The sequence below is a fragment of the Rhagoletis pomonella genome, unplaced genomic scaffold, assembly GCF_013731165.1.
Source record: "Rhagoletis pomonella isolate Grant_MI unplaced genomic scaffold, Rhpom_1.0 Rhpom_scaffold_00003, whole genome shotgun sequence".
Lineage (NCBI taxonomy): Eukaryota > Metazoa > Arthropoda > Insecta > Diptera > Tephritidae > Rhagoletis > Rhagoletis pomonella.
The window spans coordinates 58,121,778-58,145,489 of NW_023458557.1; the positions used below are offsets into that span (position 1 = coordinate 58,121,778).

Below are 23,712 nucleotides of genomic sequence, written 5' to 3' on the forward strand. Positions count from 1 at the left end.
AAATTTTTAAAATCGCTCATAACCACGCCTACTTCCCATATAACGGTAATTTTCAGAAATACGAAAACTGCGATATTTTAGTAACTACTGGAGATTATTCACTCAAAATTGATATTTATAATAAGTTTTAGACGAAAAATAAGAATATTATAAATTTTTGCAAAATGGGCGTAGCCACGCCCACTTATGGTTACATGTGTATATCTTGGTAACCGCTGCACCAATTTCTTCCAAACTTGGCACAGTTGTTGGGCTTGGTACAGCATAAAAAACCGCCGAAACTTTTTAAAATCGGACAATAACCACGCCCACATCCCATATAACGGTAATTTAGAGAAATACAAAATCTTCGATAAATCATTAAATATTGAAGCTAATTTATTCAAAATTGATGCTTGCAACAATTCTTTACCAATAAATACGTTTATGGTAAAATTTTGGAAAATGGGCGTGGCACCGCCCACTTATGATCACATATAAGTATATCGGTAACCGTTCTACCAATTTGTACCAAACTCGGTATGGTTATTGTACTTGCCACGTGTAAGCAAAACGTTGAAAATTATTGAAATCGGACTAAAATAACGGCCGATTCTCATATAACGGTAAATTTAAGAAATGCTTGAAACTTCAATATTTCGAAATTGAAGGACGCTAATTTACTCAAAATTGATACACCTCGGCTTACCATCTAGCGGAAGGTTTCGGAAGGGTGAAAAAACATATATTTAATACTTGCGCCGGGTATTTAATGTTCGGCTCCGCCCGAACTTAGACTTTCTTACTTGTTTTTTAATGATTTTCAATTGGCTCTAATTTTCGAGATATTTACGATTAAAAATATAAAGGCCGACTTCATAATAAAATGAAAGAATGTTTTAAAATTTAAAGGATGCTTTATTTTGCTGATCGATTTCATAAAGCCACTTTAAAGATAAAGGTGCCCATAAAGGCACTTTAGTTAAATACCCAAAGTGGAAATTTAAATGACACAAAGGTCCCTTTTGTAAGAAACAAAATTATGTCATTTTCGTAGTATAATAACAGATTTATGACAACCAGCTGATGGAATTTGGCCGAGAGCAGCATTACTAACTTTGTTATTTTCATTTAAATGAACCTTTTGTTATTATTCAATTGCAAACCTTTGCAAAAGGAGCTTTAAGTGTTTCATTATGACAAGGACCCTAAGAAAACCACATTTTCATATATTTTTGAGCTTTTGTAGTAGTATACCAATACAATGAGGAAATTTTGAACAGCATAAAACGAAAGCTTAAATATTGTCCTTTTATCCCAAAAGACAAAAAAATTGGTTGCGCAAACATTAGTCACAAAAACAAATTCTTGCAAGATAAAAATTGTGGCCAACGCAACCTGAAATATCCTATTTATTATCACATCAATACCACTTTTTTTAAATTGGCTATTCTTCTTCTTTATTGGCGCTGCAACCGTCTAAGCGATTTTGGCCGAGTCCTAATAGCACGCCAGTCATTTCTCTTCTGTGCCAACTGACACCAATTGGAAATGCCAAGTGAAGCCAAGTCTTTCTCAACCTGGTCTTTCCAACGCAGAGGGGGCCTTCCTCTTCCTCTGCTACCAGCATCGCGGCCTGCGTTTAATACTTTCGGATCAGGAGCGGTTCTGTCCATTCGAACGATATGGCCAAGCCAGCGGAGCCGCTAAATTTTAATTCGCTGCCCTATGTATATATAGTTGTAAAGCTCATGCAGCTTATAGTTAAATCGTCTGCGCTATTCGCCATCGCCAACGCGTAAAGGTCCGTAAATCTTTCTCAGAACCTTTCTCTCGAAAACTTCAAGAGCCGCTTCGTCAGATGTCTATTATAATTTATAACAACGAAAACCTAAAAGATTTGATTAAAGGGGGAATTCATTTTTCATCGAATGAGTATAATGACGCGTATGACCGAAGGGTTTAAAATTTCAAAATGCATAAATACACACATACATTTCCCAAGTTATTCACAAATTTTTGAAACATTGGGCAGACAAACTGAGCCACTAAAAGAGAACTAATGCGAAATTAATTGAATTTGATAAATAAAAAACAATTTTTTATTATTAATTTTGAAGTGTTAAAGCGTTATTTTTGAGGAATCTAATTTTTTATTTTTCGATCTGAAATACCAGTATTTCTTCTTTCAGTTTATAATGGTCAAAAGATTATATTCCACAAACATATTTTTCTACAGAACAGAAAAATTGTAAAAATAAATTTGTTTAACATCTAAATCGCAAATGTCTCAAAAGCTAGACCCAATTGAATTATTTGGAAGGTTAGATTCTGGTTCTACGGAAAAGATCATAAAGAAAAAGAGGTCACTAGTTGTACCCCATACAGTTGTTAGAATTTTGTTAGGCTGTGCAATTTATATTCATATTGACAAACTTTTCCAATAACTTCTATACTACATATATATGTATGTACATATTTTCATATACAGAACGGTACAGGTTTTTCAAAATACTTAACTAAAGAAAGAGAGTAATTAAGTAATAATAGATACATAAACTCATATGTGATGTTTTTAAAAACATGTTTTGCACTCAGTTAACCGATTAGTAATTTTTTACAGAAAGCATTTGGTTTTCTATATACATAGTAATCAATTCAATTTCATATTTATTTAGGTACCCTGCAAACCATTTTTTCAGAGTATTCTGAATTGTAGGGAAATATTAAGCAATTCGTGAAAATCTCATACGATTTTTTGCCGAATTTTCTAAAATGAAAAAAAACTGTGCACATTTCGATTCTGTTACGAAATTTCGAATGAAAATAATGCTGCTTGCAGAATTTTTTCAGAATTTTCTTTATTTTTCGTACAGAAATTTCTTTGCGAGTTCTTGTCAACCACTTCATATAATTTTCTTTGAAGATTCGTAAAAAAATCGTTACAGAAATGAGATACTCCTAAAGTTTTCATTAAGATTTCAGGAAATTTTGGTATGCAGGGTAGGTACATTGTGTACAAATATCTTTAAACATTTCTCAAATTTTTTTCCTGCTTTAAAAACTTAAAGCCAACAGCCAATGCAATTAACGCCGCAGCATTGTTTGCCCTTCAATTGCATTTTAATTTTATTGCGCAGCAACTCCTCCTCATACTGGCAGGGGCATATCGACGATTGCAAGTGACGTGGGGTCTCATGCACGCCCGCCTCCTGCACGGTCCAGTCCAAGCGGCGACGCAGGAAATCCTTGCCCCAACGCTGCAAGTAGCTAAGAAACAGCTCCTGTGCTACAACCTAAGCGAGTTGAATGAGCATCCGTATATTTAATAGGAAGAAATTATTTTCATGAAATTTATATACAGTATTAATTACGTGTCGTCTATGTGTGTGCGAAGTGCGTATGTGTATGCGTGTTTGATTTGTATGTGCGTGTGGATGTGTTAATTGCCAAACAAAACAAATGTTGTCAAAAAATATTAATCGTAAATTTTAAGTGCCAAAAGTGCCAGTGAAATGCGAGTCTTCCGTCCACCCCGTTTTGCCACACACTCACCTGTTTTCGTGACAACCGCACTGGATTATTGCCTTGTATTACAATGTCGTTCACATCAATGTCTAATTTACGTTCCCAACCCGCCTTAATAGTTTCGCCACCATTTTGTTCGGTGTGTTCGAGAAATTCATTCAAGAAAGTCACACATTGCGTCGCATCGAAATATAAAAAGCACAAATTCACTTTGTGGCATGAAATGCGACCACGATCGTCCAGCACTAAGAGAATTTTGTGCTTCATAAGTTGGCGATTAACTCGCGCTAAACATTTCTCCAAGCCGCGCGACAAACGTAATTTTACCCACATGCAAAGGAATATGGCTGCCGCGTTGAGGAAAAGCCAGCCTACACCCAGAGAAAAGAGGGCCACACCCTGCAGTCCAGAGAAGAGCAGTGTGAGCAGCACCGTAAAAGCAAGCGCAATCCAACAGACGAGAATGCGCTTGTAACAGATGTTGTAGACAGTGAAACGGTAATCGTTGACCAGCGTCTCCATGGCGTTCACATACTCCTCGACGGTGAGCTGAAGCGAGAAATGTGCGAGATATGTTTAAGGAAAGAAACTAAATTAAAGAAAGTATTTAAAATTCGTGGCTTACAGTTAGTCCTTGTGCCATCAGTTCCTCGGGCACGAGTTCTGGACGGAACAGCGCTGGTGTAATCCATGGCCATTTTGTGTTGGCAGGTAACAATGTGACTATAACATCGCCATTTGCTAAGGAAATAAAAATAATTTATCCTTAAAAAGTATTTACTATGCACATAATTGCAGTAAAGTTCATTTGAAGTAATAAATAAAAGTTTTTTCAAATGCAAAATTTACAATGAGAGAAAAAGGAGTTTTGTTTTATAAATCCGGTTGCGACGGTTTGGTATTTTCACAGTGATGACACGAAATTGGTTCAACTGAATGCTATGGACGACTGAAACTGCTGAGAAAGAAAGATACCAATAACAACTGGAAATCATATAAACATGATCGAAATCTGGATCTGGTGATTGCAACTGGGGGCTTGTGTTTACACTCTTCTGTAACCTAAGATATCACCAGGTTATTTAATCAGAGCTTAATGGTTAACGCAAGTTGAAAGACCTACACCCATTTAATAAAACTTCGAAATCTTTTTAAGTTATCTGTCCAATTTGATTTTTATAGCCATATTAAGTTTGCAGTTTTTTGGCTAGTGTTTATCAGGATCTGAGTCACACATGATGGTCACATGTGACCTCACTGCCCTACTGCTCCTTCTTTAAATTCTTCATGATCAGGATCTTCGAACACGTGCTTACGCCAACAGAAGAAACAAATTAAATACGCAACAACTTTAATGACAGCGCACGCCAGCGTAAAAAAATGTGTCTCGCTTATGTTTACACGAGATTTGGAAATTTTTATTCAAACGTCTAATCGACATGTTTGAGATATTATTGGAAAGTTTTCGGAAACGATACACCGTATTCTTAAAAATTTAAATCGTTGCGAAAATATTACATTTTTTATTACATTTTTTGTGTAAAAATAATGGCTGAGAAAATCCCTAGTGAGCTAGGCTCTTGGGAAATCCACCCTCGACCAGATTTTCACAATCCTGGAAAGGACACTAGATAAGCACATTGACGCACACCATCTATTTTTGATTTTTAAGTCGCGTGATTACATGAGCAACACCATGTTATGTAGAGCGACGTTGAGTAAAAAATTCAGCTTATTTTAAATCGGGGAGGACCTCTCTTCCCCGTTTGAGGCCAAACGAGCAGTGCACGGACTTTATCACCTTATTGGTAGATCTACCAACTCTTTAGCTATATTAAATTTTCTACAATTTTTAGCAACAAAGGCTAAAAATCTACCAATATTCGCCGGAAAGAAAGCAAAGAGATCTAATTTTTAATTTTTGAGCATTCAGTAATAGTTCACTTTTTCAAATCAAATCGAATAGGGGGAAAAATAGCTGTCATTTTATTTCATTCGATTCGAATCGAGTTTTATGTACATATGTTTATTATTCATATTATATAAAAATACAAGTCATCCCAAGGTGAATTCGTACAAGGTGATAGCAGGAGTACAAAAACAAAAATTCCCCTAACTAAATTTATGCACTATCCTAGTAAGAATTACAACAAATACATAATTTTGACATATGAGAACTTCTTCTTCTTATTTTGCGCTGTAGCCACCTAAGTGATTTTGGCCGAGTTCAACAAAGCACGCCAGTCGTTTACCTTCTGTGCCAACTGGAAATGCAAAGAGAAGCCAAGTCCTTCTCCACCTGGCCTTTTCATCGCAGTGGGGGCCTCCCTCTTCCTCTGCTACCACCAGCGGGTTCCGAGTTGAATACTTTGAGAGCTGGAGTGTCGGAGTCCATTCGCTGCACTATGTCTATGTCGTTGTAAAGCTCATACAGCTCATCATGCCATTGTCTGCGGTACTCGCCGTCGCCAACATGTAAAGGCATGTACATCTTCCGCAAAATCTTTCTCTCGAATACTCCATTAAAAACCACCGAGACGAAAATCTCTACTCTGTAGCATCATCTTTTCTGAATTCGCAATGTTTTATACTATATGAGTAAAAGCTATCTAATATTGTTTCCTTTAAAAAATCTACCAACTTCTACCATTTTTTGTATGTAATATCTATCAATATTAATTTTTTTGAGGTCCGTGCACTGCATACGAGGTTCATTTTTCATTATGGTGCGGGAAGTCGTAACAAGAGCTGTTAATCGGAATCGCAGCGGCACCTAAAAAGCAAAAGCACCAAAAGCACGGTGCTGGTGGCGTATGTAGATGATATAGACCTGAGGCCAAGGGACGTAAGCGCAGAATTTTCCAATTTAGAAAAAGAAGCGAAACAGGTTGATCTAGTGATGAACGAGGAAAATACAAAGTATGCTCTGGCAACACATACGAGCAGGGCTGCCAACTATACTTAGCTATGAAGTGCCATATTGGGGATAAAAAAGTGCCAAATAGAAAAATAAAAGTACCAAAAAAGGTGCCATTCTTTTTAATTCTACCCATTTACTATTGAAATTACAAACATATTCTTAAAACAAAAGTGCAATGCCAAAGTGAGATAAACCAGTTGTATACACTATACAAATTAGAAAATTTTAGTTCAGAAAAAGAAGTATACGCAAAGGATTTCACAAAAATGTATTGAAATATTACTATTTTTCAAAAGCGCCATTTTGGAATTTTGTGCGAAATTAAAAAATTAAGTGCCATTTGAAGTAAAATAGGGCCGCAAATTACACGGTTTGAGCCAAGCTGGCAGCCCTGCATACGAGTAAAAAGTCGCCGAGTTTTGGGACACACGTCATTGTTTTTTAAAGTTGTACAGGACTTTGTCTACCTAGTATCCAGTATAAGCTTCCTTGGGGACTTTCGAGGGAACTTTTTACTCAAGATATATGGCCGAGTTTTCGTGGGCGACGGGTACCGAAGAAGATGGAATGACAAACTCTATGCATAGATGGCCAGGTTCCAATGAAAGGATCCTTTACTCAGCACTCATAGGTAGAAAATGGCACCCACGAACATAATGGAAGGACGAACTACCCGAAGAAGTCTTTTTTGTTTTTGCATAGTGATGCATTTAAGAGCGTACATGAGATAGGGCGTTTTTGAGCCGAATTCTGATATAGGGCGTTCTTCAATCAAATCCTGAGATATGGCGTTCTTCAGCCAAATTCTGAAAGTGGGCGTTTCTGAAAAATTATATGAGATAGGCCGTTTTCCAACTGGCTGCCAAGATAGGTGGATCTTCCACCCAGCCATCGATATGTACATAAACGCGTGAATGCTTAAAATTGATAAAGAAGTGATGATAAAAAATTCGTCCACCCTAATGTATACAAATTATTTTTGCGCATTTGCTTCTTAAAAATTGAAACATTCTTTGCTCATTGTATGTACATACTTACCGAAACCTTCGCGTATGCGACCCGTCGACAGTTCAATGGTACGCATTGGTGGCACCGTTTCCACGGGAATCGACACACTCGATGTATTCGCTGCTGTTGCTTTGGTTGATGCCGTTTTATTGCCACTACCATTCGATGGCGAAGTGCCATTGTTATTTTGGTAATGTTGCTGCTGCTGGTGTTGTTTTTGAAAGCCACTACTTGCCACACCAGCAACATTCGACGGTGACAATTTAGCCTTTTGGTGCTGTTGTTGCTGCTGTTGGCCTGTGGGTTGCGAAGCATGTGTGTGATGTTGTTGTTGTTGATGGTATTGGAGCTTGTGTTGCGAGCTACCGGATGCATTCAAATTGACATGCGTACTCTCGGTATTTAAAACAGCGGGTGCTACATCCGGCATGGACGGAGTAGGTGATGCGGCGGAAACAGTTTTTGTTGCACGCTGAAAATGGTAATAAATGTTTTGCATATTGAATAACGTTATTAAAAAAAAAATAACTTGTACTTTTATGTAGAACTATGTTGGTTCATGTATATTGAGCATTCAAATATTTATGGTAACAATAATTTTTACTTCAACTACGTACATACATACATACGTGTAGGCGAACAGAGTTGGTATCTGAATATTTTAAAGTCACGTCGACTTAGCGTAATTTAGCGTTATTTTTTTAACTGATAACTGCGCGAATGCTTTTGATTTTTTTAGTTAAGTATTTTCCTTTTTGTGATATTTTATGATTTCCTCTGATTTGCCTTGAACTAGGTTTTCTGTGGTTAATGACTTTGGTAGCACGTGCAGCAGTCGTGCTTGATTTTTTTGCGATTTGCTTCACATTGCGAATGCATTTTCAAACTATTTAAGCTTCTTTTACCTAACTACCCACAAGTATTTATTTCTCTTTGTAAGCACAACTCTCGTTAATATTCGAAAATTTATGGAATCGATATTATTGATTGCCTGTGTTTACACTTTTTCGTATACATACATAAACACCATATGTATGTAATAAGGAATATTTTTGGTAGGTCTGTATGTAAGTATGCAAGCATGTATCAAGACTATACAATTTTGCACGAAATATGTACATAATTACGCTATACGCACAACGAATAATTGAAAGTTTGAAAAATGCGAACTTATTTAGAGCATACCTACATACATTATTGGTAAATTATGTTAAACGATAGCACCTTGACCTCAAAAAAGTGTTTAAATTAGAAGTACCATGTTTTAAATGCATTGGCTAAGTTGTTTTCGCTGCTGTCGTCTGGTAATATTGGTTAGTATATTTATTGTTGTTGTTAAAGTAACTTGATTGAAACACGCAGAGGGGTATGGTACGAGCATGTTTTAAAGATTTATCTATTACCTACATATGTCATCCCGATACCTTGGCTTCTAGTGTTTTACATACACACATATATCAGCGATAATTAGTTTTGAGTTTATATATGTATATATTGATCCAACTCACTCTAGAAGTTGAGAAAGCTTCATCGAATGTTATTAGCTAGGGAATATTTTTTTTTTCAACCAGTCCCCTTAGGTCAACAGATAACGCAATGCTACAAAAAAGAATAAAACAGAAATACCTGGGAAGTTATATATATTTCGTGGTAGGTCTTTTCGAGGAAAACAGAATCGAAATATGAAATTTGCCAAACACCCCCAAAATCTGGATTTACCGTTAAAAACCGGATTTTCGTACTTTTGCGCACTTATAAGCCTGTAACCTATTTGATTATGCACCGAATTTCAGTTTATTGCCGGGTTTAAAAAGAAGAAACTTGGGCCTTTCGAACGATATGTATGTGAATAAAGAAACCTTAAGAGATCTGTGTGTATTTACTTAGCAAACACATTTTTTTTTGGCTTTTTCGCCTTTTTTAAATTTTGGTAAGGTTTTTACGCACTATTTTATAAGAAAACCATACCAGTCCTAAATTGATTGTAAAACTAAATTTAATAATGAAAAAAACTAGTGTTTATTTTAAAAAATCGGATGAAAGTTTATCGAGCTATCACACTTTTTATGAAAACAAAATTTTTCAAAAATATTATTTTTGACTATACTACTCAAAAATGTTTTCTTGTTTTTTCTTAATTCAGCATCATCAGTTTCTCGTTGTAGTGACCAGCAATATTCTGAAATCGTTTTTATTAAATTTTTTCCTCCGAAACATTTTTTAATTGTAGCAGTTTCTTGGTGAAAGTGTTCGCCTTGCTCATCACTGAATGAAGGAAACGAAATTTTTATGGACATAGTCATCGCTTCTGTGGTTTCCAAAGAAATTATTGCACGCCGCTCATAATTTTAAGAATTTGAGGTCCTATGAAAATTTCTTCTTCTTCTTCTTGAAAAGGAACTGAGTGAAAATACCTACAATTCATAAAAAGAGGTGATAATAGAAAAAACACAAACTATGCTATACCTGTTTTTGTATAAATTGCGTTGAATCTGTACGATCCTATATTTCCGTATCTGATTTTGGAGTTGTGCCTTTTTTGAAGACTGTGTGCAATATATATATGAAAATGTAACCGTGTTTTAAAGCTTAAGTGAAAGAGAATTCAGAAAAAGTAATATAGTTAGATAAAAAATTACCTTGACCTTAAAAATGGTCTTTGCTCTACGCAGCCGTAGTCTGGTACAGGGTAAAAGTCTATTCCGGATAATAAACAAACCGCTTATCCAAATTAAACAAGTTTGGTATCAAATGAAAGAGGACTTAAATAGCTTTAAAACTGAAATGTCTAAACGAGGAAAGCTACATATTGGAAAATATTTCAACTAAAAATGTTAATTAATTACCATAGAACAAACCTTGTGTCAGGTATACGCATTTCTTTAGTATTAAATTATAAAAAATATATAAATAGAGGTCGTTCGTTATTTCTGCTTAAAAGCTATTTCAGTCCTTTTTCATATGGTACCAAATTTGTTTAATTTGTTTATTATCCGGAAAGGACCTTTATTTTGGAATAATATTCGCAACAACCCTGGTCTGGTAGCCTACCCTTGGTAAGTCAACAAAGCTTAATTAACTTCAAAGATTTCAAAGTGTGCAAAGGAGTAGGAACTTGCATAAGCGGATCTCTATGCTCTTCAGTTACTGAAGCTCTAGACGCGATTCTACATTTGCTTACGCTTAACGTATTTTCTCGAGAATTAGCCGCTATTGCAGCCTTAAGACTCAGAGAGGCATACGGACACAAGAAAATCTATTGGAAGATGACGCCCATACCCAGATCTGCAAGCACTGAGTATTGCATACCAACAAACACCTTCACTTAAAAGTATAAAATTATCTTACCACCTCGGCAGGACTCGAATACCATGTCCCACCAAATACGATATGAAACGCTATAAACATGCGTACTTATGGCTCCAAACTCGACGGAAAAGTCGGAATAATGTTTTCACCAGGTCTCTGACAGTCAAGAAGCTCTGAAAACGCTATACTCAGGCGCAGACAACGCAAAATCTCTTAAGCTAAGTGTACACGGTAGAGAAATCTCGGTAGTGTTTTACTGAAATAAAATTCTCGTCTCTCAATTAAGTTTACATGGTAAAGCAACTCTAGGAGAAATTTAAACTTTTCTGTATCGCGTACTCTACAAGCTGTGTACACGGTAGACAATTGTTACCTCTCGCCTAGAGTTAGTTTTCTATCACGAATTTTTGTATGGATGTATATCAGAGCCACGACCGCTAACCCTTCGTCGAGCTAACAGCATCCACCTATTCGCTGACGCCATAAAATATTGTTTCGCACTAGGGATGAAATTTAAATGTACCTAAAAATTAAATACATATGTGTTTTTATGTGTATACCCTTGGGTACCATGTCTACTTTTGGACTCGCATCAAACAATTTTTGCTATTAAAAATTACCTTGAAAGCAATTTCTTCGAGAAGTGCCAGTCAAAACTGTGTTTTAACTAATGTCTTTGGACCTTTGCAAAGGCGCGAGGCTATTGGAAGAGCCGTTGAAATGTCTTTTAAAATAAGAGAAACTTTCCCAATAAGTTATTTGGCTACGTTCTAAATGTACCCAAAGTGGTGCGCATGTACCGAATATACGTTTTAATGTCGTAGCCATTTCCGAACTTAACAAACTGTGATGAAATTCATTGTCAGGACTTTACCATACGTCTCCGTAGTGCAAAAGCTCTACGACAACTCTGCGCTCTATCTGGCTACGCCCATGGAGAAGGGCCATTTCTTTTTTTTAAATTATAGTTCCTGTCTTTGAAAACAATCATTCACAAGGAACTGGCGTCACAACAACGCGAAATAAACTTCGTGGGAACTTATAAAGAGTCGCAAAATTACCATTCGTATCTTCTTACTTGAAAGGCTGATCGAGAAATCGTTAAGCAATGGGAAAGCTCATCGTTATCTTCCCGGTGATGTTCCCAAAATCATAGGCTGGCTCTACATCCTCCTCTGATTTACGAACACTTTTGCTCTACACTGTATGCGCTCGTTTAGACTTAATCCTAGCACAAGCGAGTGGTCCACTTGGCCAAAATACTTGCACATTGTACTCGATAGCCTCCAACTACTTGTCCACGCGTATCGAAGTAGAAAAATACTCATTACTTGATAGAGTACTCGGGTATATACTTTTAAGTACGGGTTTCAGATTATTGCTATCTACAAAACTTTGCGGAGGTAGCGAAAATTAACATTAGAGCACTCACTATCAAAGTTCATTACTTCAAAGAAATGGTTTGATAGCAAGTGACCTAAGCAATATCGAAGATGGTATATCGAATAACAATGGGACTATCTTTAGCCTAAGAACAGAGGAAATTACTCCTTCTAGCCATTCCACCTAAAGGCCAGTATGCAGCTCGCAAGAAAACGGTCAAGAAGAAAATTGCCATTATTTCGTATGTGTGTCGAAGGAATTTTGACATGTGATACTTCACCAGCCTGTTGCCTAACTCTTTCCTCAAGAAATAATGGAACGGGCATATATTTCTGTTGCAAACCTGGTTTGACTTGAGCTCTTTTTTCACAAAAAGCTTTAGAAACCCGTAGTAGAAAGCGTAGCAAATTTTTAAGAACTACGTACTGCCTTAAGGAAATTTGACACAAGAAAATTTCTTAGCCATTTCTTGTACGTCATTTTATATAGAGTTTTTGCTTTTCTTGAAAGCTGCAAACTGGCCTTTAACGTAGCCTAAAAATATTTAGCTTCCCATTTTTTACCTGAAGAGGTTATTGCGGCTTTCCCACGGCACGCCACTTACGTAGTTCGCCCTATCATTCGTAATTTGCACTCCAATTACCCTTCAAATTATGTAATTCATGATACAAAATATTGAGAGCGAATTACCTCATTTCTTGGCAATTCATGTCCAATTACCATGCGAATTACGAAGGAATCTCTGTCGTCTTTATTTTTAATCGGAAATTTATCGAAACCAGTACATAAATTAGAACTGGCATTTTTTCTGAGTTTAAAATCCATACTAATATTATAAATCCGAAAGTGAGTTTGTTTGTTTGCTACGCTTTCACGCTTTAACTACTCAACCGATCATCATGAAATTTTGTACACTGCTGTCATTTTTAGCCCAACTTAAAATATAGGATAAATTTAATCTCGATTAGACAAGGGGGTGTGGCACCTCCCATACAAACGGAATATTTCATACTGCATTTCTCAGGAAATATTTTTGATAAATTACTGAAACTTGGTATGGAGATATACAAAATCATTATCTACTCATGGATGAGAGCTGCCACCTTTAAAAAAAAAAAATCAACTGTAATTAAGGGAGTTATTTATTTGAAAATTATATTAAAAAATTGATGTCAAGAAGCTTAAAAAAGCTGTACTTAGTTCGAATATATTTTGAAAAGGGTTGCCACCTGTTTGAAAAGTCAAATTTAAATTAATTATATGCAAGCTATCTCAAGAATTAAAATATGGTTGTCTAACGAAATATTGGTAAGAAACCTTTAGTTTAAAAATTTAAATAATATTTAAGCCTTTCGCAAGGGTTGCCACCTTTTTAAAAATTAAATTAAATGATTGCAAATTAAATATTACAGTAAAAGGCGCGCAATGGTTCTGGCGGTGGATTTATCGGTGGTGATTTGAGATTTACCCCTGCACAACTCAACCCTGGTGTCTCGGAATGAAGCTTTGACGCATAATAATACTGGCAAATCACGTCCATTGATCCAATTGTAACACACAAGAGTTCGATATACTCATTTGTGCAACAGGTCGATTTAATCTGACATCCACGGCACCTTTTCTAACTTGGCGATTATTCGTAATGACTCCAGCGCCAATTGGCAGCCTTTTGTGGCAATAGTATTGCCAATACATTTTTGAATATTAGCCAAAGTAGATCATAAATAAGATTTTTAGTAATAACTTAACTCCAGCGCCAACTTGCGGGTGAAATTGTGAAACTATACTCAACAGTACACAAAAAACTTCGTTAAAATCGGTCCGGGCATTTAGGAGGATTTCACTCACCATTTTTTCCATGACTGTAAGATTGATTTCATATATTGCCGTGCCAAGTTACGGTATTCTACCATGAACACTTCCAGAGATATAAAGTAAGAAAAAAGTGGTTTGTTTATATATCGAAATTTTTTCAGCCTATAACCATCCTTGGGACGTCTGAAGCAGGTGTCCGAAATTTCAAAACAATTGGTTCGGCCGTTCTCGAGCTTTGCGAACACATAAAACACGTCTTTCAAAATATATATTATTATAGATTGGTTTGAGTCGAAATGATCTTGAATACGAGTGTCAGACGAAAGAGGTTTAAAAAGGTCGTCAACTGTTTAAAAGGTTAAATTGAAACAATTCAATAATTTAAATGAATTATTACAACTAGTATCGCCCAGTTGTCGAAATTCGACATCTTTTTTCATACACTTTTGAATTTTACCTGTCACCAATACTAACTCCTTTATGCGAATTATTATTTTGAAGTCCACCAGCATAGTTTATATCGAATTTACAGGAAAACTTAAAATCGAATTATGAACGTTTATACCGGATTGGTTAATGGTAATTCTACCAAGTCTACTCCAAATTTCTTCAGCAGCTTTTGAAATTAGGCTGAAAAGGGAACCTCGATTTTCATTTATAAAAAATATGCATATGTATTTGTATGTAAAGATGAGATGTTCATCACTGATTAATATGTCAAACATATACCAATTCGAACTGTAAATAAGTTTTTTGATTATATTTGTCTTAGAGCCTCTTGCAGGTTAAAAACTAAATTGCCCACATCTACATACTCATTCTTTTTTTATCAGAATCGTTAACGGTTGAGAAAGTATCTTGAAGGTTTAAAACAAAAGATAATATTTCCTTCCCTAATGACGGTTTTACTATTTTTTTATCACACGACTGGGCTACCAGGTTATACCATATTTTATGTTACTAATATGTGTTATATAAGTGAAACAAATCTGATAATAAATATGATCGTTTAGGATAGATCTCAATTCCTGCGCCACTTATCGGAAGACAAACACACTAATCCTTCTAAAAACTTTTGCACAAAATGACAATCATTAAAATTTGGGAGAATGATTCTTGCAATTTTATAGGTGTATAAAATTCTATTACCTTATAATAAGTGGTTCCAGAGATAAGCGATATGATTATTTCAGTTTGTATGGGCGGTGCCACGCCCCCTTTTCCAAAATCTACCACTCTTCGCTTTAAGAACGGTATTGACAACATATGTTGCTGTGTCAATTTTCTGGACGTTAGCATAAGTGGTTCCAGAGAAAAGCGATATGAGAATTTCAGTTTGTAAGGGCGGTGCCACGCCCCCTTTCCAAAATCTACCACTCTTCGCCGAAAGTACGGTATTGACAACATATGTTGCTGTGTCAAATTTCAGGACGTCAGCATAAGTGGTTACAGAGAAAAGCGATATGAGAATTTCAATTTGTATGGGCGGTACCTTGCCCCCCTTTCCAAAATCTACCACGCTTCGCCGTAAGTACGGTATTGACAACATACGTTTCTATGTCAAATTTTGGGACGTTAGCATAGGCGGTTCCATAGATAACCGATATGAGAATTTCAGTTTGTATGAGCGGTGCCATGCCCCTTTTCCGTTATCTACCACTGTTCGCCATAAGTACGTGATTGATATCGTAAATAGCTGTTTCAAATTTCGGGGCGTTAGCCTAAGCGGCTCCAGAGATAAGCTATATGAGAATTTCAGTTTGTATGGGCGGTGCCACGCCCTCTTTTCCCAAATCTACCACTTTTCGCAGTAAGTACGGTATTGACAACATATATTGCTGTGTAAAATTTCAGGACGTTAGCATAAGTGGTTCCAGAGAAAAGCGATATGAGAATTTCAGTTTGTATGGGAAGTGTCACGCCCACTTTCTCAGTACCTACCATTTTTCACCGTAAGTAGGGTACTTACAATCTATGCATCTGTGCTAAGTTTCAGTTCTCCAACATAATTGGTTTTAGAGATATAATGGTTTTCACATTTTAGTCTATATGTCAGATGCCACGCCCCCTATATATCGGAATTAACATTTCTGGATTAGAGGAAGTTATATCCTTTAAATCGTTGTATGTTTCATTGAAATCGAGCGAACGGTGCCTTCAAAAAAGGGATTGCAAAATTTTCTTGTGGCGTATGATTTTTAATGGGCTTTATTTCAAAACTACATGTAAGAGGTTTCCATCTGTTTAAAATCTCAAATTGAGTTCAGGAGATAAGTTAATTGAAAAAGTATGACAAGTGAGAAGTTTAAGAAAGTTTTTGTTTGAAAATATTTTAAAGATGTTAAAAAAAATTTTAAACCTCCTGTTTTTTAATTGAGTTTTCTTGAAATAAATTTTACTCAATGTAGCACGTAGAAATTTTATACACTCAGCGAAGCGGGTGAGGGCGATCTAGTAAGGCTAATAAATCTGTACATCACCAATTTATTACAGAAATTTATAAATTTTTAGCAATAAATTATATTGTACATAAATTTTGTAGCGATAAAAAAACACAGAGATAGAGAACTGTCAAATTGAATTAAGAATGTGCCCGTGGGGATGGGGAGGAGCGAACAAAGTAATCACTGCGCCGTAGGAAAGCCGTATATCTATGTATGTATATAATGAACTTTTTGAAAAAATTTTAGGTATGCATAAGTATTTTTCGGTTCGATGCGACTTTCGTGATTCCTTGATGAATGAAAAGCAAAATTGGGATGCCAGTAGCAAAAATGCATAGATTATTTCTTTGATTCGATGCATCGGATTTTTCCGATAATGTTTCACAACAAAATACATATATTACTTGCAAAATTGTACAAAATTTTAAAGAAATTACTGCAACTGAGCTTATTATGTTTCTAACGGAACTTTTCGGAGCCATTTTCATTTTCTGTTAAAATCAATTCTCTTTTTTGCACAATTGAAAAACTGAAATTACAGTTCAATGTACAAGAGATGTCAGTTTTAAAAAAAATCTATGCATCAATGCATCGTTACATCGACTATTTATACATCGAGTGGAAAATTTCCCATGCACTGGAGCAAAACATCGCTATTTTCGATGCATCGATGTTTTTCCGACATCTCACAGTAAAATATCTTAAAAATTTTTTAAAACGTTCATTACATTCCCTTTATCGGTAAAAAAAATGCTTCTATATTTGAAGGTAATTTTAAAGGTCAGGGTACACAGAGAAAAAAATCAAACAAAAATTGGTTATTGTTACCAAATTCAAACCTGAAAAGGAATCAATGTGATTTTTGGTTAATATTAATAATGCCTCGGTTGATGTTTTCAACAATGATTTGGTAATAGTAACCACCCTTTTGTTTACACTTTGGTTGTAAATTTTTTTGTTTGAATACGTTTATGTTCTGCACTTAACAGATGCTTTTTCATAATTCGGAGATACAAAACAAAACTTTTTATAATCATTTTAACACGTTGCTTCTGACGGGATTAGGAAATAACAGAAATCATCTCCACACACTCAGCTACAGCCGCATTATAAATCTGCTTTCAAATGTTCAACTTGAATCAATTTTCTTCGTTGTTTGTTTTGGTTCTGCCCTTTACAGAGGCTTTTTCGTTATTAATAAAAACCAAAAACTGAAAAAAATAAAAATTATGTATCGCGGTGACGTCATTCGTACTGCTATAAGCCAACAAATAACAAACTGCAAGAACCTCTGTACGTTCAGCCACGAATTTGTTCTCAAATGTTCAACTTGAATCACATTTCTTACAATCGGCTAATTAACCATGAAAAAATCACACCATAACTTGGTTGAAAAAACCATTGTGCTTTTGGCTCAGTGTAATTTTTTTATCCCACGAAACAATTTTTCCAGAATTCTTCACTAGTTAAGCTATAAAAAACCGTTAATTTTATTTAAATTTCTGTTTTCGTTCTTAATATTCAAAGTTCATTTTACGAGGGATTTTAAGCAGTGATACACGATATTTTAAACGAGAGAAAAGCAAAATTATTGAAAGTAATTTAAAATATTTTAACACACAGGTGTTAATTATTTGGCAGTCTCATTTCGCCATTATTGAAAATTGGCATAGGTGTACATACATATTATGTATGTATATAAATACGTAGGTATGTACACAATATATGTACTACACATGTGTTTTTCTTTTTTTCTCGCAGGAAGATATATTCGTTTGCAAGGAAAAAATTACAATAATATGTATGTGGACGTTATTTATGTTTTGGATGTTAATAATTCTAAGAACACCCAATGTAAACAGTTTTTGTTTTTTTTTTTTAATTTGTCCATTTAAACCTAACTAAAGCGAGAGATAATTTTGTAGTAGTGAAGGACTTTGTAACCAAAGATCCTGCGTAAACACCACCAATAATGCCAGCCTGCAGATTAAGCTTCTCTCTACCGGGTGCTACTTTGGGCTCTGCGAGTAATTGAAAAGCACAGGCGGCTCTAGATCAGTGACTCCCAAAGGTGTCCAGGTGGACCCTCAGGGGTCCACAAAAATTTATCTGGTTTCGATAGTAAAGAGCCAAAATGGTTGTTTGATAGCCTCTTTATTTAACTCTAATTTTTTTTAGTGTTGTATAGTGCTCTTGACTCACTGCTACACTTACCGTCGCTTTGTGTCTTCATAGCCCAAAATTCTACCATTCAGACTAAAAAGAAACTGGTGTTGGTATAACACTGAGTGAGGCGAGGCGAAAATTTCTGGCGACAGAAATGTCTTTTCAATGCTACAGAATAGTACGCCACCATTACCTTTGTTGAAGAGATTCTATAATGTTGAGTTCCCTGAGGCTGAGTGCTGGTTTAGTTCCAGTACGGATTCAAACATTTTGGAATCTTCACTGATGGCTCCAAAACTGACTCTGGGTCAGGATCTGGAGTGTTAATGGGGATCAACTTCCGTCTTCCAGGCTGAGGTATTTGCAATCCTCAAAGCCATGGACTACGTGGTGGAAAATAAATCTAAATGAAAATGATGCCATCAACACAAATAAACTATTTTACATGTGAAGAGTTTATGGTGGATATATGTAATGTAAATAACGCGAGCGCTCGGAGTGCTCTTACAAAATATAACTCTTCAAAACGAGAGACGACTAATACCTTTACGAGCTATGTTTCTAAATCTTGGAAGTGTGTAATCACATCACTTTAATAAATAGAACACAAGAAAATATTTTATTTTTTTTTGCCACTCCGTTGGATATAATGTTCGCATTTTTGACGAGCTTTGGGAAAATGTTGGAAATGTTACAGAAGATATCCACCGAAGGCATTAAAGTTTTGAAAGGGGCCTACGAGAAAAAAAGTTTTGCGAACCTCTGCTCTAGACGATCTCTCACTATTTATGCCCGACGATTTATTTCGCGCACAAACATGGACTATGTAGATTAAGGCATTGGGGGCTTTCCAGAGCAATATTCTACACAACTTTATATTGTCATGGACATATTTACGCGTATATACATAAATACAACGACTGTGCTGGCTTGAACTAAATATACAGACGATGACATGAAAATTTCTTCTACTCTGCTACCATCGGTGGACAACACATGTAAGGTCGCCCATTAACGCAGTGGAGTGACTAAGTGAAAAATGACATTTCTGCATTTCGAATGAATAACTGACGTAGTATCGCTAGAGAGAAATATAATTGGCGAAGTTTTCCTTGTCTTGGCCTTTGGGTTTTGGCATTTATCAAACCATGGCCAAAAAAAGTCAAAAGACTACAGTGATCCCTTTATTAGCTAAAACTTTTTTGTCTCGCTAGTTAGGCCGATATTGGAATTTGCTAACAGAATTATTCTGCTACATTAGATGACATTTTTTATGTTTTCAGAGTAGTTGGAAACCCTGCTTGTGCTCTGGTGAAGATTTTCGTCAAATTCGTTTGATACTCAATATGTTTAAACTCATAACTTTATTGTCGAAGGGAGAACCTTGGAGTGTTATTCTGATTTAAGCTTATTAAGTAATAGTCCTTCAAGAGTTCTTTAGTTATCAAGATATTTCCGATGTTCATGCCAATACATAAACAGACATTAAAATCACATATTATTCAGTATCTAAATTTTTTCTCTGTTCGTTTGGCGATTCTACAGAACCGATTTGAAAACTAAGATCACGATGAGGAAGGTAATTTTCTGTAGATGAGAAGAAATTTTATGGTTTCGAAATTGGTTAAAAATTACGGCCAAAATCGTCGGTTAAACATTTCCATATTTGTGTATGGTTGTTGTTGCAACCTTTTCAATTTGAGCTGTTTTCGTATTTTGTTTTACTTCGTATTTTAAATTGAACTTTGAAATAAAGATAAATATGAAGATGAAGAAATAAATGATAACGATGAAGACAAAAAAAAAGAAGGAGAAATTGAATATAAAGACAACAATGGAGACAATGAGAAATACATAAGAATCACGGTAACTGAATTGAAATTTTTCGATAGGAATCGAAATTAATTCAGTCATAAAAGTTACCCAAAGTAATCGAAATTTATCCATATCCATGCTCATTAAGTTACCGTCACGTATCGAAATTTTTGGACACAGAAACTTTGTTGTCGAGCTAAAAAATTTTATGGGACTATCGAAATTTGTTAAGTTAAAGAAATGTATCAAGTTATCGATATTTATTGAATTATCATAATTTATGGACTTAACGATTTATCGAAATTTCAAGGTTATATAAGTTTATAGAGTTATCACTGCTTAAGGAATTGTATCGGGTAAACAGAGGGTGACGAGTTGTCGAAATATTTCGATAGCTTTCGTAAAATGTGGAGCTGTCAAAATTAAAAACTTATAAAGGTATTCCAAGATATTTACATTTTTGAGTTATCGAAATTTATCGAGTCCTCGAATTTCACAGTTATCGAAATTAGTCGAGTTATCGAATTTTGTTTAGTGAAATTTATCGATAAACTGGAGTGTATCGGTTCAATTCCAAGTCCTGCCAAAGTTCTCCAAAGATCTTCAAAAATATAAGAAATTGTAGTCACGTTTTAGTTCCAAGGCAGAAGATTTTACTTAGTTACTTTGTACCTTATAAGTTACTTTGTACCTTATAAGTTTAAGTTAGAAAACTTCTCCAAGGCTCTTAAGAACTAGAAAAACTGTCGAATTGCGACAATAACTGGCACTCTAGTTCCTTTAAATTAGTTTATGTACTAAATCTGTATCTGCTTAGTTTGGGAGACAAGCATTAAATATACAGGTTCCACCTTATGAGCTATATGGTGGTTAATTTTTTGTTTACTTGCATTCGCGTCCAATGCCCACCATCTGCTGCACTTCAGCTAAAAATGTATTTAAGCGAAGTATACAAAAAAAGTTGATTAGGATGCATTTTTTTTTTAATTTGTCGGTAATTGTGCGCTATGGATGCAAACTAACGTTTGGGCATTATTTGCTCCTCATTATTATGAAGAACTTAGTTACCCACTGGTTTATATGAGTACTGTAGATATGAATGTTCCCTCAGCCGCGGGGCACGAACGCAGCGCATTCGAGGTTTTTAGCCTCGAAGTAGGAAACTGAAGCGGGAGACGAACCCATTTGCCGAAATAAGAAGAAAGCCCGAAATACGGGAAAACAAAGAGCTTGAAATGCTGGCCGAAAGGAAAAGGAAAACCGCTCAAAAATTTTACCAGAAAGTTAGGCGACTTACAGAATGTTCCAAGACTGGCGCGAACTCCTGTATTAACAATCATGGCGACCTAGTAGCCGATGGATGTCCCGAACCACCTTACCATGAGGAGGTATCAATAGCAATTACGCGGTTTAAAAACAAAAAAGCTACTGGTGCTGGCGGCCTGCCAGCCAAGCTATTCAAGTACGGCGGCGAGCAGCTGATAAGGTGAATGTATCAACTCTTATGCAGAATATGGTCAGATGAGCGCATGCCCCATGACTGGAATTTAAGTGTGCTCTGCTCAATCCACAATAAAGGTTACAAGATCTTACCGAGCGTATAGTGTGAAAAACTGAAGCCCACCGTCAACGAACATGTTGCGCGTTGTCAGTGTGGCTTTAGGGAACCATATACTAGGTATTCGCCAAAGACTCGCGGGAAGTAGATCGACACATAATATCTAGCTTTACCTGGCATTTCAAATTTATTGTTGGTTACATAAAAATTGCGGTAAGGACTCGGTATTACCCTGAGAGCCGAGATTAGCTTGAGTTCTCAAACACCTTCACCTAAATTTACACTGAATAAGTACCTCATACTGAATAAGATTGCGGTTTAGGTGCCTTTACTGTTGACAATAACAAACAAGTAAAGACAGCGCTGTCTTCGGCTACGTCGAAGGCTTCATGCCTTTTAGGAACATTAGACAATTTAACTTCAACTGTTTACTGCTTTTTTAATCAGTCGTTTAAGTATACATACATCGCACGTTTAATTATATACAGAATTGTTTCAAAATTTAAATTTTGTGAGAAAACGCAATCAAAAATTGTTCAGTTCATACAATTGGTATACCAAAAGACAAATGGAAAAATTCGTATTTTCGCCATATTTTTGAAGTTTATTCATCTGTTATACTGAGCATATTTTCCTTATCAAGCTTATTGATTTTATGTTGAAATCTCCAAAAACGTAATTTTTGAATTACATCTCTATATTATTAATCGTGAGATATTATGCTAAATATATTTTCGCCATAAACTTTTTATTTGTGATAAGCAAATAGAGGAAACAATTTTTGACCTATATTAAATACTTAGATGGAGGAGTTAAATAACAGAAACTAATATACTTATGATTAATCACTGGTATGGGAAATATATCTTATAAACCACCAATCTTAAGAATTTTATGATCGAGGAGTAAACCGGTCACAAAATTTTATGATTATAGGTGCCTATATAAATGAGTTATATCGCAAAAACATGAATCTGAGCAATCAGTGGTATGGAAGAGGTTCCTTATGGAGCACCGATCTTGATGATTTTCTTAGTGTAATTTCACGGCTTTAGCAATCTAATTGAATAAGTTTCAAAGTAAAACTCCTATCTGAACAATCAGTTGTAGGGAAGCTAAAAGTTACGGTTCACTGTACGCTCTCTTTTGAAAATATGTGAAAATACTGCAAATTTAATGTTGCTAGCTGAATGCATGGCGGAGTTATAACGCATAATCGCATATGTGATTGATCTATATATAAAAAAAATGGTGTAAAAATGTATAGTAATTCATTAATTGAGAACGGTTGGGTCGATTTTTTGTTTAGTTGTTCGTAATTGCCAGGAGAAGGTTCTTACAAAAGAAAATTTTGGGAAAACCTTCCGGGAAAGTCGGGAAATTGGAAAAATCGAAAGCTGGTTTTTTTGTATGGAATTTTTTGTGCAATTCCTTCGGAATGGCTTTCGAATAGAAAAATAGAAAATTCTAAGTGGAAAACTCATAAAAATCCGGAAGACCGCGAAAAATTTGAATTTTTTTTCGACGAAATTTTGCATTTTATCTATCTATCTATCTATCTAAAGGTGGAAAAATCATTGTGAAGCTTGGAAAATTTCGGATAATTGTGAAGTTCATTGTGAGCATGGATCAATTGGGAACAATTTTCTCCTATGTTTCATAACCGATTCGAATGGTTCTGATAGGTGGACCAGGGACCGATCTCTTTCTAAAAATCTTATTTATGGTCCAATTTGCTTGAAATTCGATACCCGTATTATACATAGATATGCGTAGAATAGAATTGA

At 35.5% G+C, this 23,712-nt stretch overlaps 1 protein-coding gene across 10 annotated transcripts in view; it reads right to left on the bottom strand.

Moving 5' to 3' along the window:
• LOC118735321 overlaps nt 1–23,712 on the bottom strand; it is a 47,136-nt gene that overhangs the window by 10,339 nt on the left and 13,085 nt on the right. For 9 of the 10 annotated variants that reach the window (XM_036465010.1, XM_036465006.1, XM_036465011.1 and 6 more), the window contains 4 exons: nt 7,466–7,907; nt 4,133–4,248; nt 3,535–4,056; nt 2,907–3,275 (listed from right to left, as the gene is read on the bottom strand). In XM_036465010.1, coding sequence (XP_036320903.1) covers nt 3,045–3,275; nt 3,535–4,056; nt 4,133–4,248; nt 7,466–7,907 — 1,311 coding nt within the window. In that variant the 3' untranslated portion in view covers nt 2,907–3,044. Of the gene's footprint in view, nt 1–2,906; nt 3,276–3,534; nt 4,057–4,132; nt 4,249–7,465; nt 7,908–23,712 lie in introns of those variants that run through there. The other variant, XM_036465012.1, reaches the window with a different exon arrangement.